The sequence below is a fragment of the Diplotaxodon limnothrissa genome, linkage group LG22 (genome assembly GCF_057381915.1).
Source record: "Diplotaxodon limnothrissa isolate DT_005_m linkage group LG22, D_limnothrissa_male_GT1.1, whole genome shotgun sequence".
In the NCBI taxonomy this organism is placed as follows: domain Eukaryota; kingdom Metazoa; phylum Chordata; class Actinopteri; order Cichliformes; family Cichlidae; genus Diplotaxodon; species Diplotaxodon limnothrissa.
In genome coordinates, this window is record NC_140616.1 from 16,187,675 (window position 1) to 16,201,401 (window position 13,727).

Consider the following 13,727-nt stretch of genomic DNA (forward strand, 5'->3'; position numbering starts at 1 on the left):
TAATTGGCTTTTCTACATGATAGGACAGAGGAAATAATAATGTCATTTTATTTACAGCCTTCTCTCTGCTGAAACACGCACACACTCATGCACAACGTACAGGTCAATGACACACACTGATCAGGCCTGTCCAAAGCCATCAGAGGTGAGTGGCAGGGAATGGAGGGGCCGGTGACAAAGCGAAACGGGAGAGAGAAATAAGACTGCCACGCCAGAGCTCCTGTTTTGAAGGGCCGCTAGACGCTGTGAGGGAGCCTCGGCGGCCGCCCTGCTGCAGGTGCAGCACTCCGCCACGTAGGGTAAATCAGGAGGCTGAAAGCTGGCGGAATTGGACATTAGCACTGCAAATGAGAGCCGGGATTGCCCTCTTCTCTGAGACAACATGAATAAATGAAGAAGGTTTAAAGGGAAAGTGTGTGCAGCGTGTGTTGTGTGTATGTACAACTGACTGAGGAGGGAAAGAAGAGCTACGCTGGCTGTGGCAGTGTTGTGTCGCACTCAAGTTACTTAACAGCCGGTTAGGGAGTTAGTTTTATTATAGATTGATAAAAAGATAAAAAGATGTTTTTAAACTATGAGGTTAAGTTAAAGAAGAGTAAAAAGTAAGACTACGTTAAGTGTAATATCAAAATTGTTTAACTTTTAGCATGAAGCTTCTTTAGCCATAGCTGTAATGCTTATGTGTGCACAGTCTTGGGTTTTAGATATATTTGAGTGATGTATCCAAACATGGCAACGGTCACCAAAACTATACTTAAGTGTTTATTCAGCCTTGTTATAACTTTGTGTTTCAAACTTGCATTAAAAAATATGAGGTTTTTCAATTGTGGACCTCACATGAGCGTATTGGCTTTAGGCAGGCATGTAGTTTTGGCAGAGGAGTGCAGGTTTGCATTGTGTGTGTGTGTGTGTGTGTTTGTGAGACTGGGGGATGTCCTACTGTGGTGTCACCTGTCTACAGCAGGAAATCCTGGACTTCGGGCACAACAATAGTGACAGGCTCCTCTCCAGACACAGATGGCTTCGCTTTCCCCCCACTAGCCACATTGCATCTCTGCTTGCACCTGACACACTGTGACACTTGTGACACACACAAACACGCGTGCACACATAAAACTGATCAGCCACACCTAGCTTAGGCAAACACGCACACACAATGACAGAAATGGCAGAAGCTGATTTCTCACACCTCTCTCACCTATCTGCTTTGCTGTTAACTTGTTTCGCTGTCATTTTTTTCCCCTGTCAGATATGCACACGCATAAATGCACGTACACATACACACACACAAACACACACACCTCTTGTTCGCTGGCCTAAACACATCTTTTTTTTTCTCCTCTCTTTTCAAAACTTCCCCTCTTTTCCCTATCCTCACTGACAGCACAAAGTGGGCTTACGTTTTTGACTGACAACCACAACAGACACTCCCCCCCCCCTTCCCCTCCCCTCCCCCCCACCCCCCCGTTTTAATCCCCTCCCTATCCCTCTCTCCCTCCCTCCCTCCCCGTTTCCTCTTTTGTTCTGAGTGACGCTCGAAAGCCGCCATGTCAGCATCTTTTCCATCTCTGATTGCCTTATTAGCCGGCGGTGGCACCCGCAGCTTTACTGACACAGATGGTGAAGGAGCAGGCTTGAGCAAAGGGGGGGGGAGAAAAAAAATGGCTGACTTGTGTTTGTTGTTGTTACTTTCCCCTCCCACCTCTTCTCAGGCTTGTTTGTGTGGACACTGACACCTCAGGCTGACACTGACACACTCCTGACACTGATGCCTGTCAAGGCAACATACGGAGGATAGCAGGGAAAGGGAAGAATTTAGTGGTGGTGTGCCTTCTGTGTGTGTGTGTGTGTGTGTGTGTGTGTGTGTGTGTGTGTGTGTGTGTGTGTGTGTGTGTGTACTGCTGTCAGGTTTCTCTCACTTGGTCTGCTGATTTGTCTTTAACTACTTTCACAACTTTGAATGGGTTCACTTTTGCATTTATTTCAATGCAGCAGGCTGCAGCTTGTTAGGGAGAAAAGGAAGAGTTCAAAGAAGTCTGTGCAGCTGCTTTGGGAAAATGTTTAATTCTTCTTTTAGTGATTAAATGAAAAAAATACTTCAGTATATCCTGTGGACAATTAAGAGCACACAGTTGGGAGCAAGAGGAAGAATGTATTTTGATCATGCACTGTTTCTCACACACACACACACACACCGGGCAGCTGTAGGACCTCCAGCTTTTCCCAGACAGCAGTAACTGGCACCTCACAAACATCAGGTATTATGTCCATTCCGATTATGGGATAGAGAGCTACACGCTGTTTGAAGCTGACAGCACATCTGCCTCCTCACTGGAGACTGATTCTGGCATCTCAGACAAGCATCTTACGAGGGATGGATTGGAAAAGGTGCCTTAGCATATTTAACCCTAGATTCTTCCCTGCCTCGGTGTAATGTTCCCCTTTTAATCTACCTCCCTGTTTTTCCTTATTATTTTTTTAGACAAAGACAATAAAAAGTGAATTTTAATTCACATATCACTTTTTTCCCTCCAAGCTGAGTTATGGGCAGTTATTTGGCGGGAGAAGGCAGCCATTTCCATTGATACTATAATTTTTTCTTTCCTCTTTTAAAATGGCACACTTGATGCTGTGAGTACTCAGGGAGCACAGGCAGTAACAACACGGCTTGTCATGTCCACTGGCCATTTCCTAGCATCACGCTGTGAGGACTTCCACAGCCGATGCCAAGTTGACTTCAGCCAACCATGGCTTGGCAAGGCTGATGCAGCTGGCATTTTACTCCACTATCTCTTACTTGTGAATCCATAGTATGTGCGGCATGTTGGAAGAACTGAACAAATTAAAGTCAGGAATAGATCTGTGGTTGCTGAACAGCAACAAAATAGACAATGAAGACTATGTTGCTGTGGGCTTTGTGCTGTTTGGCATCTAAATTAAGTGGATAAGCTGTAATATTTGCACGAATGCTGTAATGTTTTTTAAAAAGAACTTCTAAATGAACATTCACTAAAAAGTCATTTATCTATCTTAGTTTATTTTCCCTGTTTTGTTTTGTTTTAAACTTGAATATGTCAGACTCTCTCCATTCATTGGATTACTGTGGTTTTGTAATTATGGAAATAGATCATTTCCATAATTCATTGTCATTGTAGCAAATAAATGATGGACCAGGTTGTTCCCCTACTCGTGTGACTGCACTGACCTGGAGTATTCCCCTCTCAAACGGAGAGGTTTACTGGAAAAGGATCAAAAATAATTTGTTGTGGACTTTTATAAATAAAAATCAGATCAAAACATTGGAAATATTGGAATTTCTGATTGTTTTTGATTGCATCGTTGCTTGGCTGTTTTTATGCACAGTCGAGATTCTCCGCCTCTTTGCTCAGTTTTTCCCTCACATATTTTCTTTTAACCGTGCTAGACTAACTTTGGTGCACACCCTGTTTTGATTCGCTCTCTAAAATAAGTGATATTGGCTCCTTTCCCCACCCTCTTTAAGCAAGCTTTCTTATTATTGGCTGCCACTCACAAACAGAAGTGTATATATATGTATTTATATAGTGCCAAATCACAAGAGTCACCTCAAGGTTCTATGTTACTATGACTCGGTACTATTACTCAAAATCAACTGTGTGGCTGAGATGACCTTATTAGGGATACACCCCCTTTTTGATGTCATGCAGAGCTAGGAGTATAAAAGCTGTCTGCAGCAGAGCATTTAAAGCCCTCTGAAGCTTCAGCTCTCAGGTGTTACTTCTTATTATATGCACCTCGTCATTGTAAACTTTGTTCATGTTTGGTATGATTAGCCACCATTGTTCCAGTGTGTGTTTATGTAAGACATATAATAAAGAAAAGAACAGAATACTTTAAATCTTAAACTGTGAGGCCTTGCACACTTTTTCCTTTCGTTTGTTATATGATTAGCAAAAGCGTGTCTTTTCCATTGTGGAGTACTACCACAGAATATATATAATCTTCTCTGCCTAATTCAATTTCTTTTCTATGTTTTTGCTTTTTTTAAACTTGGTGGATAAATTTCTTGAGTCATGTCTGCTCCTTGCCCAAGATAGGTTGTAGTGTTCAACAGTTCCATTTGGCAGTGCAGTGAAGAGGACTATCTGTCATTGTCAAGACATGGATGTTTGCCACTTTATTATATCTTTGTCCTCTACAGGGACTATTGACAAAAATCTCTTAAGGATTATTGCATTCACCACCTGCATATAGGGAGGGCCAGAGGTGTATTCTTGTGTTCAAGTGTATTGATTTGCTAAGACATTTGTATCTAATCTCGGTTTTCCTCCTTGCTTTGTTTTCCAGCTTATGGACCTGAAGATGAATTCAAGGGTGGCAAAGCCGATGAAGAGGAACATCTTCTGGATGATGGCCTTTCCCTGGATGGTCAAGATGCAGACTATTTTTTCAATGATGAGGAAGACGCAAGAGATCGTTATAGCTGCCAGAACTCTCCACTCAGCAATGGCACTAACCCAGATGCTGGGTATGCTTCTCCCCTCAGCACTACCAGTGATCAGCTGGTGGACCTTAAGACTACCCCCTCCTTAGGTGATCCGGACAGGGTGGAGGAGAAGCTGGGGGAAGGTAGTGAATCCATCAATGGCCTTTCACTACAGGACAGTCTGGAAAAGATGAAAGCCGTCTATGCAAACCTGATCTCGGATGCCTCTTGGTCCAATGTTGCTCTGGACATGCTTAAAAATAAACAAGGAAACAGTATTTCAGCAAGCAATGGCAGTGGGAGCAATCACAAAGGGAGCAATGGATTCCTGAACAGTCATAGCCCGGGAAATGTCCATGTAAAGAACAGATGTAGCAGTAACAACACTTCAGTAACAACAAATATTACCACCAGCAGTACCAGTGCAAGAACAGTGTCGAGTAACGGCAACAGTGGCATCAGTGTAAGCTCTGGCAGTACAGGAGTAGCATATGATTGGCATCAAGCAGCCTTGGCTAAAACTTTGCAGTATAATCCGTATCAACTCCTTCCTGAGCCCAGCCTTTTCAGCACCGTGCAGCTTTATAGGCAAAACAACAAGCTGTATGGCCCAGTGTTTACTGGAGCTAGCAAGTTTAGGTGTAAGGACTGTAGTGCTGCCTATGATACTTTGGTAGGCCTAACTGTACATATGAACGAGACTGGCCACTACCGAGATGACAACAAAGATGCAGAGGATGATCGAAGCAAGAAGTGGTCCAAGCCACGAAAACGTTCCTTGCTGGAGATGGAAGGCAAAGAAGATGCCCAGAAAGTTCTGAAATGCATGTACTGTGGCCACTCTTTTGAATCACTGCAAGACCTTAGTGTTCACATGATCAAAACAAAACACTATCAAAAAGTGCCTCTAAAAGAACCAATGCCAGCCCTCACCTCAAAACTGGTCCCCCCAACCAAAAAAAGAGCGTTTCAAGACTTGATGTCGCCGAGCTCACCAGAGTCCGTCTCATCTGGCATACACCTGGGAGAATCTCCAAAAGACCAAAAACTGGCCAATCCTTATGTCACTCCTAATAATCGATACGGTTACCAAAATGGTGCTAGTTATACTTGGCAGTTTGAGGCACGAAAGGCACAAATTCTCAAATGCATGGAATGTGGCAGTTCGCATGACACCTTGCAACAACTGACAGCCCACATGATGGTCACGGGACACTTTCTTAAAGTCACAAATACAGCATCTAAAAAGGGGAAGCAGCTAGTTTTTGATCCTGTGATTGAAGAGAAAATACAGTCGATTCCCTTGCCTCCCACTACCACACGGCTCCCGCCGCCCAATGGTAAGCCACACCCTGACTCCCCATTGCAGCCCTCCAGCCCTGAGGAGAAACACGAAGAAAAGAAAGATGAAGATACAGAGGACGAGAAAACTGAAGTTAGGGAACCAGAGAGACAAATAAAAGAAGAAAAAGAAGACCTCCCTGAAAAAACAGACAAACCTGAAAGGGCCAGGTCATACCAGTACCTTACAGAAGAAGATTTAGAAGAAACACCTAAAGGTGGGCTGGACATCCTGAAGTCTTTAGAGAACACAGTTTCAAGTGCTATCAGTAAGGCCCAAACAGGTACACCAACCTGGGGTGGATACCCCAGCATTCACGCTGCCTATCAGCTCCATGGATCTCTGAAGCCTTTGCCCTCATGTGCACAGGTTCAACCTTTGTTCAGTAGCACTAGTTTGAAGGTAATGTCCTCTGAGTTAGGCTCTCTGATCCATTCCCCAAATAGCCCCTCTCCACCCCCAAGTCACAAGAGCAATGTGCTGGCCATGGAAGAGCTAGTGGAAAAAGTTACAGGGAAAAGCTTAGTGAAGAATGAGAAAGAGGAAAAACCTGTAGAGAATAAGTGTAGATCTGCAAAGTCACCAGTGCTAAATCCTAAGGACAAACAGGCTTCACCATATCCTGAAAACCTCTCAAAGATACTGAAGGACAGTGAATTGGAGGATCGGAATGAGCTAAAGGGCAAAGAAAGAGAGCAAACAGAGAGTAAAATAAATATAAAAATAAAAACTGAAGCGGATTCGCCCAAAAAGACAGTAAGCAATGGCTGCAGTAACCTGAGCATCATCACTGATCATTCACCAGAACAATCCCTTGTTAACCCTCTTAGTGCTTTGCAGTCCGTCATGAACAACCACTTGGGGAAAGCGGCAAAAGTGTCCACACCCTTTGTAGACCCATTTGCAATGCTTTATCAGATCAACAACTCTGCCCAGATTAAGCAAACAGATCCTATGAGTCACTACCACAATGATGACGACGTCAATGATGATCAGCCCATCGACTTGACAAAATCCAAAAACAGCAATGGAAGCACAGCTAAGGGGACTCTTGCGACACCTAACAGCAATGTAAACAACACCAGGCCGGTCTTCAAAGATTTCTCTCAGACATCATCGCCACCTCTAAGAGAAAATGCTTTGATGGACATTTCAGACATGGTGAAAAATCTGACGGGTCGTTTAACACCAAAGTCTACAACCCCATCTTCCATCTCAGATAAATCCGATATCGATGGCTGTACTTTGGAGGATGGCATGGAAGAGCTATCTCCCATTCAAAGACGGAAAGGCAGACAGTCAAACTGGAATCCCCAACACCTCCTGATTCTTCAGGCCCAGTTTGCCTCCAGTCTTAGAGAAACCCCGGAAGGAAAGTTTGTAATTAGTGACTTAGGACCCCAGGAACGGGTCCACATCTGTAAATTCACTGGTCTCTCAATGACTACTATCTCACATTGGCTGGCCAATGTAAAATACCAGTTAAAGCGGACAGGGGGAACAAAGTTCCTAAAAAACATGGACTCTGGCCAGCCTCTGTTTTTGTGCAGTGACTGTGCTTCCCAATTCAGGACTCCTTCGTCCTATATTCACCATTTGGAGTCCCACCTTGGTTTTACCCTAAAAGACCTTTCGAAGCTCTCCATAGACTTAATAGAGCAGCAGGCCGTCAGCAGAATAGAGGACAAGACTTTTAGTTCACCTGGACTCACAGAAGAGGACACTGCCTCAATATATCAGTGCAAACTTTGCAATCGGACATTTGTGAGCAAACATGCAATCAAATTGCATCTTTGCAAAACACACGGAAAATCACCAGAGGCTCATCTCATCTTCGTGAAAGAGCTGGAAAAGTTCGATAAACAATGAAGTCAAATAAAGCCGATAGCATGATAGATAACTGTTGCACTATGACTCTAAGCTACAATCTGTCGTAACAGATAGTGCCAAAGCTGTATTTTTACAACACATGAAAATCGCAGGAGCTTTAATACCGCACACGGTAATTTTTCAGCTAATAAAACATGGCAGGAGCCTGCACTACAGAGGCTCTAGGCCATACAGTAAACAGTGAATTTTTTGGGTGACAAATTAAAGTAGCAATGGCACTACATAGTCACTGACAGATTGTTGCTTTCCTAATGCACTGCATCTTATCTGAGCCTTTAAAAATGGTCCACCTGTTGTTTTACAACTAAACCATGCTCTTATTTCGATCACTGTTTCAGAATCATTTTCTAAGATAAATATATTTCAACACGACTTGCATATTATTTATGAGACAGTTTGTGCATGTTTTCATGTAAACCAGTGAGTGTATTATGTCTTATGAAAATTTCAGTCATGACAACAAAACTGAAATACCCGTTTAGCAAATTTTGGATACAGCTGTTTATGTAAAGGTATATTGGGAAAGAATAAGAGTGTTTTAAAATGTTAAGGTGATTTCAGCACTTTAAGTGTCAACTGATGAAGAATTGTACGAGTAAAAAGGACAACACATTACTCTTTTTAGTTTTTATGCCCTCGACAAACATTTTGGGGAGCTGATCATAAAATTGTTCGGTTTGCCATCAAATCACAGTAAGTTTTGCAAAATATTTAGGATATTTGTTTATCTAGTAAAATATCATTTCCTGGTTGTTTCAACGTGTACAGTATTTGCTTTTGAAGGCTACCAATTTTATCATTGTGAAGCTACAGTTGTAAAGTTAATGAAGTTTAAAACTTACTGTATAAATAATCAGCAAGTATGTATACATGTATGTCAGCATATCTTGCTCTTTAAAGTTCTGCATTATTTGTACTGTGTGCATTTTTACAATGTTATTTTCTACACAAATGTGAGGGAGGGAGGCTGTATAAAGCTACAGGATCGTGTTGGACCACGACGTCCTTTTTTCAGTAACCAGTAAGTCCCTAGGTGTGGTCTACATAACGTGACAGAACTTACTGGCATCTGTTCTGATGCTTGGAAATGTATATAACATTTAAAAAAAACATTCTTCAGTGACTAATTTCCAGGTTTTGTCATCAACCCAGTTATTCAGAATGGCATTCTTTTATTCTCAGTTGTAAAATAAATTCCATGTCCTGGAATAAGATGCAGTGTTGTCTGAGTGATTTTCAGAAGAGTATAACACAGATAAACATGACTCTACAAACATTTTTTCACTATTTTTGCTGAACTTATACATTGAAGTTCCATCAATTTAATTTTTAAACCTAATATGCTCATCAAAACACATCCGTGTTTGTCCAGGGAATTTCGAGCAGGACAGACTTGCAACCAAAGATAGCCAGGAACAAAATTCTAACCGCGGTGTCTAAAAGTAGTACGACTGGTGTTATGGCTTACATATTCTCACCAACCAATACAAATGCAGCAAAGCAGCTCAAAAACAGCAATTGTTTAAAATCGAAATAGATGAATAGATGGAAATTAAAAAAATATTGGTGATTCCAACAAAAATGAAAATCTAGTTGTGGTGAGTTAGCAAAAGCTAAAGTAAAGTCCAGGGACTGGAAATGGGTCATTTTTAGTATTTAGGCCCGGATCATTTCCTGTTACAAGCTGGAAACAGTGGCGAAAGCTAATAATTATGTTAACAAATAGTTCATCAATGTAAAATGTAGGGAATATTTGTAACAACAGACCTACTCATATACTTAACTAAGCTAAACGTGGACATTTTAAAGATGCTAACCAAGGCTGAAGCTGTACAGAGCTCAGAGCCAGCTGTTTGGAATGAGCCACTGATCAAACCAGTTGTTTTGTTATATAAATATTTTCCATCTGGTTTTTGTTTGTAAGGGTAAAATATGTCACCTATAGTAAAGGCGGGTGTACAGCAACTCATTTTCATTTAATTATTTATACTTCTTTCCAGTTGCACAGAATTGCATTTTCATTTTTTGTCAGTGAAAGAAGCTCAGTGAAATGAACCAAATGAACCAAACTACAGTGTCCTGTAGTCTGGTTCATTTCTTTTATTGAAAAAACTAATAAAAACCCACCATTTTTTTTTCACATTGACACTTAAACATGATCCCCGGGGAATGAAAATGAGAATTGAAAAAAGTGGAATTTATAATAAATCTGTTTTATACATGCACTGTCACACATACAGGAATTATTAACATCTATATGTCTATACGTTTTATTCAGATTGGCTCTCCTGTTAAGGAGGAGATAAGTTAGACATGTCGTAGGGCTGTGTCGCACAGTGTGGCTTACAATAAACTTATAAGACTTCTGAAATCTTGCTCCAGACATCTTAAGCTCTCTACAACAGGTTTCAAGGATGCAGTGTTATCAGTCATGTTGCAGGGTCAATATTTTTTTTATGCTCAGTTCCTGATTTTTAAAGATGGGGCCAGACTGAATTGGGTAAGCAGTGTAGGTTTTGTCCGCTGCTGATTCAAACTGAAGAAAGTGAGCCACATTTTTTTTTTCCAGTGATACATTTTTTGACAAATCTTCAAAAGTGTGTTTAAGTTAGTTTTTTGTAACCTTTGGGCATTGTTTCGGTTAACTTAGAACTACTATAACAACAAAAAAACAGGTTTCTAACATTCTGTGTCAATAATGACCGAACTTCTCCTCTAACGTAACGTTTCATATTCTTGTTGAGCCCATCCATTACCGTATATACAAGCAGCTGTTCAGAGAATTAAACCAAATGTAAATGAAAATCTTGTTTGTCACTGAAGAAAAATATATTGTTTACCACTTTACACACTGTTGGTCCAAAAAGCCACTGAATAAAAACTTGCATACAAATTTAATACATGCCTTGTTACGATGGTATACTTCATATAGGATTAAATTGATGTAAGGTTTTTCAATTCTAGTCAGTAAATGTCTATGAGCAATTTCAAACAGAATAATCCTTTTCACAAGCAAGTGAACAAAACATTGTCATAGAAAACAGGATTTAACTTAATGGTTTAACACAGAGCCGAGCTTTATAGTTCAGCTAGTGAGACACCTGATAAAAGAGGCCATGACATGTCTTCACTGAAGGTATTTAAGTCGACACGCTCCCACCCTGCGCTGCTCTTGAACACTAGCCCGAGGCATTTCTCCCAAGAAACAATAGCGTTCCAGTGCCTTGCAGCGTGTTCTGTGTGGCAAGGAAACATAAGACGCAGCAGTGATAAATACGGAGCAGAGTCACAAGCAATAAAGTCTCACGTAACAGCAATGTGCTGAAGTACAATTCTCAAAAGATCAGCTAATGTGCGTAGATACGACTGACTCGACAGAAATGTCCAGGAAACTTTATGCACTGAAGTTTCCTCTGGGTTAAAAAAAAAAAAAAGTAAATATTTCAAAAAAGAGAAAAAATTACTTGTTAAATATTTCACTGTTACTATTTGACAAATCCTGCAACACAAGAAACAATCCCATGTGTCATTTGTTCAAGCAGCTTATATCAAATAATAGCTTAATGTTTAATTGTAACGTGAACTGTTACCAGTGACAAAGATGTCTTCTGTTTGTAGTGACGACATTTAAAGCAAAAAAGTCTGCATAACAGTGAATTTATGCTTCTGCGTTCAATCTGTGCCATAGTTGCATCATAAACACAAACACTCTGAAATGCTATTACCTGACATGTCCTACCCTTGAAATGTCATTACAGCTTGCACAGGTTTAAATGCTGGCAACAGTGTCGACCACTTGCATAAGCTACATTGTGAACTCTAGATTCAACAGGGAAGTCTAAATTAAGTTTAAGAAGAGGAGGAGGTTGGGGTGGATGGATGAGTCAATCAAACACTGCATTTTTTTTAAAGGGAGATCACCGTGTCAGAATGATTAGTTATATCTGTATATCTGTACATAATACATTTGATAGTTTACAACAGATGGACCTACAGAGAGCTGATGTGATGCCTGATGAACTTCAATCACAAATATTGTATTATTGAACGCCACAGAATAATTATAATAAATAAAAGCAGATGAATAGGTGTAAAAAAAATCTCTCTTCTTTTATGTAACTCAGAGAATGAAATCCTTTTAAAGCTACATATGCATATATAACTCATTAAGAGATTTGTGAAATGATAGTTAGATTGTATAATTATAAATAAAATACACACTATGCTTCCATAATTTTAATCTAAACTTCCTTAGGAGATCAGTAGTAGAGCAACTTGTGAAAACTGTCCTCTCCAGCATCACTCACTCGGTACATTCATTATTATGTTGTCAACATACAGCTCTGACATGTCGCTTCGTATATGTCCTCTCACACAAACCGTCTTTCTCTTGTCACAACTTATACAAAAGCTCCACGTATGACTTTGTCAGGCAGTCAGTGTTCTGTTTGTTCTTGCATGACTCTTGTTTGCTTAAAAAAAAAAAAGACACAAAATAAATTGGCTCCGTGTCATCACCATTATCAGACGAACAGAGGCTCACAAGACAGCAGCGCAAATCTGATGTTAAACAAAAGGCTGTTTATGACAACAGGCGTCATGATGCAGGCTGTTATCCATTTATAATAATCGAAACAGAACGCTTCAAGTCGCAGTAAGCTGTTCTGGTACTGAGTCGCAACATCTGTACATCCATGAAGAATTACATGTCAGGGAGCGACGGCGCGGGCGGCCTTTGAATCCTTGTGACACGCATACATGTGTACTCGTGCCGACAGCGAGGGTTTGGCGAATTAACCTCGTCCTCTTCCATCCCCTCTCGGTGCTCCCTGAGCAACCTGTACAGCAGCACCTCGCTTTCAAAATGCACGCTCGCTATAATGAAACATAGGGGTGAAAATCTCTCTGCTACAGCACCGTGGCAAAGCGGACAATGTGCTTTCATTTAAGCAGTTTCTGCTGTGAGGCTACAGTTAGTAAAACCACATGATTTTTTATTTTCTTTAATTTTAGGATTATAAACAGCAGTAGTTTTGTTTTATTTCATATATATATATATATATATATATATATATATATATATATATATATATATATATATATATATATATATATATATATATATATATTCCAGATACAGACGGACAAAATGGTGGTGGCTAACCAACCGGACATAGTGGTGGTAGACAAACAGAAGAAGACGGCCGTAGTGATCGATGTAGCGGTTCCGAATGACAGCAATATCAGGAAGAAGGAACACGAGAAGCTGGAGAAATACCAAGGGCTCAGAGAAGAGCTCGAGAGGATGTGGAGGGTGAAGGTAACGGTGGTCCCCGTGGTAATCGGAGCACTAGGTGCGGTGACTCCCAAGCTAGGCGAGTGGCTCCAGCAGATCCCGGGGACAACATCGGAGATCTCTGTCCAGAAGAGCGCAGTCCTGGGAACAGCTAAGATACTGCGCAGGACCCTCAAGCTCCCAGGCCTCTGGTAGAGGACCCGAGCTTGAAGGATAAACCGCCCGCAGGGGCGTGCTGGGTGTTTTATATATATATATATATATATATATATATATATATATATATATATATATATATATATATATATATATTCATTCATTCATTACATATATATATAACAACTTATAATATCTTAATTAAAAGCACACAAAGAGGAGAGAAAATCCATCAAGTTTATTCTGCCTGTGCTCCTAAATGCTGTAATAATTAAAGGAGACCTATACTAGCATGTCCCATTTTTGGATAACATTTGAGGGTGACCGTGTTTAAAGAGTTTTTAATGAGAAGTTGAAACAGTTCATGTAACTTTTTATAATTCATTACTAATATATTTATTAAATACAGAAAACAATTTGGTTACCTTGCAGCTAAGTATGTTTTTTTCTTATAGTTTTTCCTTCTCGTTGGTAAAAATGATAAATATTGGTAATGGATCAATAAGTATTTGATCATTCCTGTCAATCCAACCCCTAAAAAACTGTACTCATAAATACACACTGAGCCACCCTTTAAA

The 13,727-nt window shown here is 40.4% G+C and overlaps 1 protein-coding gene across 1 annotated transcript; it reads left to right on the forward strand.

The window, feature by feature from the left end:
- The first annotated feature begins 1,547 nt into the window (after positions 1-1,547).
- Positions 1,548-7,787, forward strand: LOC146609669 (teashirt homolog 1-like). The gene is made up of 2 exons (XM_085346138.1): positions 1,548-1,620; positions 4,327-7,787. Exons 1-2 carry the CDS (start codon positions 1,548-1,550, stop codon positions 7,674-7,676), a joined length of 3,423 nt encoding a protein of 1,140 aa, XP_085202264.1. The 3' UTR covers positions 7,677-7,787.
- The last annotated feature ends 5,940 nt before the right edge of the window (positions 7,788-13,727 follow it).

Excerpts from the sequence above, each read along its gene's own strand:
- LOC146609669 (XM_085346138.1), top strand. The coding sequence starts at position 1,548 with ATGTCAGCATCTTTTCCATCTCTGATTGCCTTATTAGCCGGCGGTGGC. Across the intron at positions 1,621-4,326 it reads CAGCTTTACTGACACAGATG|CTTATGGACCTGAAGATGAA; the intron begins GTGAAGGAGCAG and ends TTTGTTTTCCAG.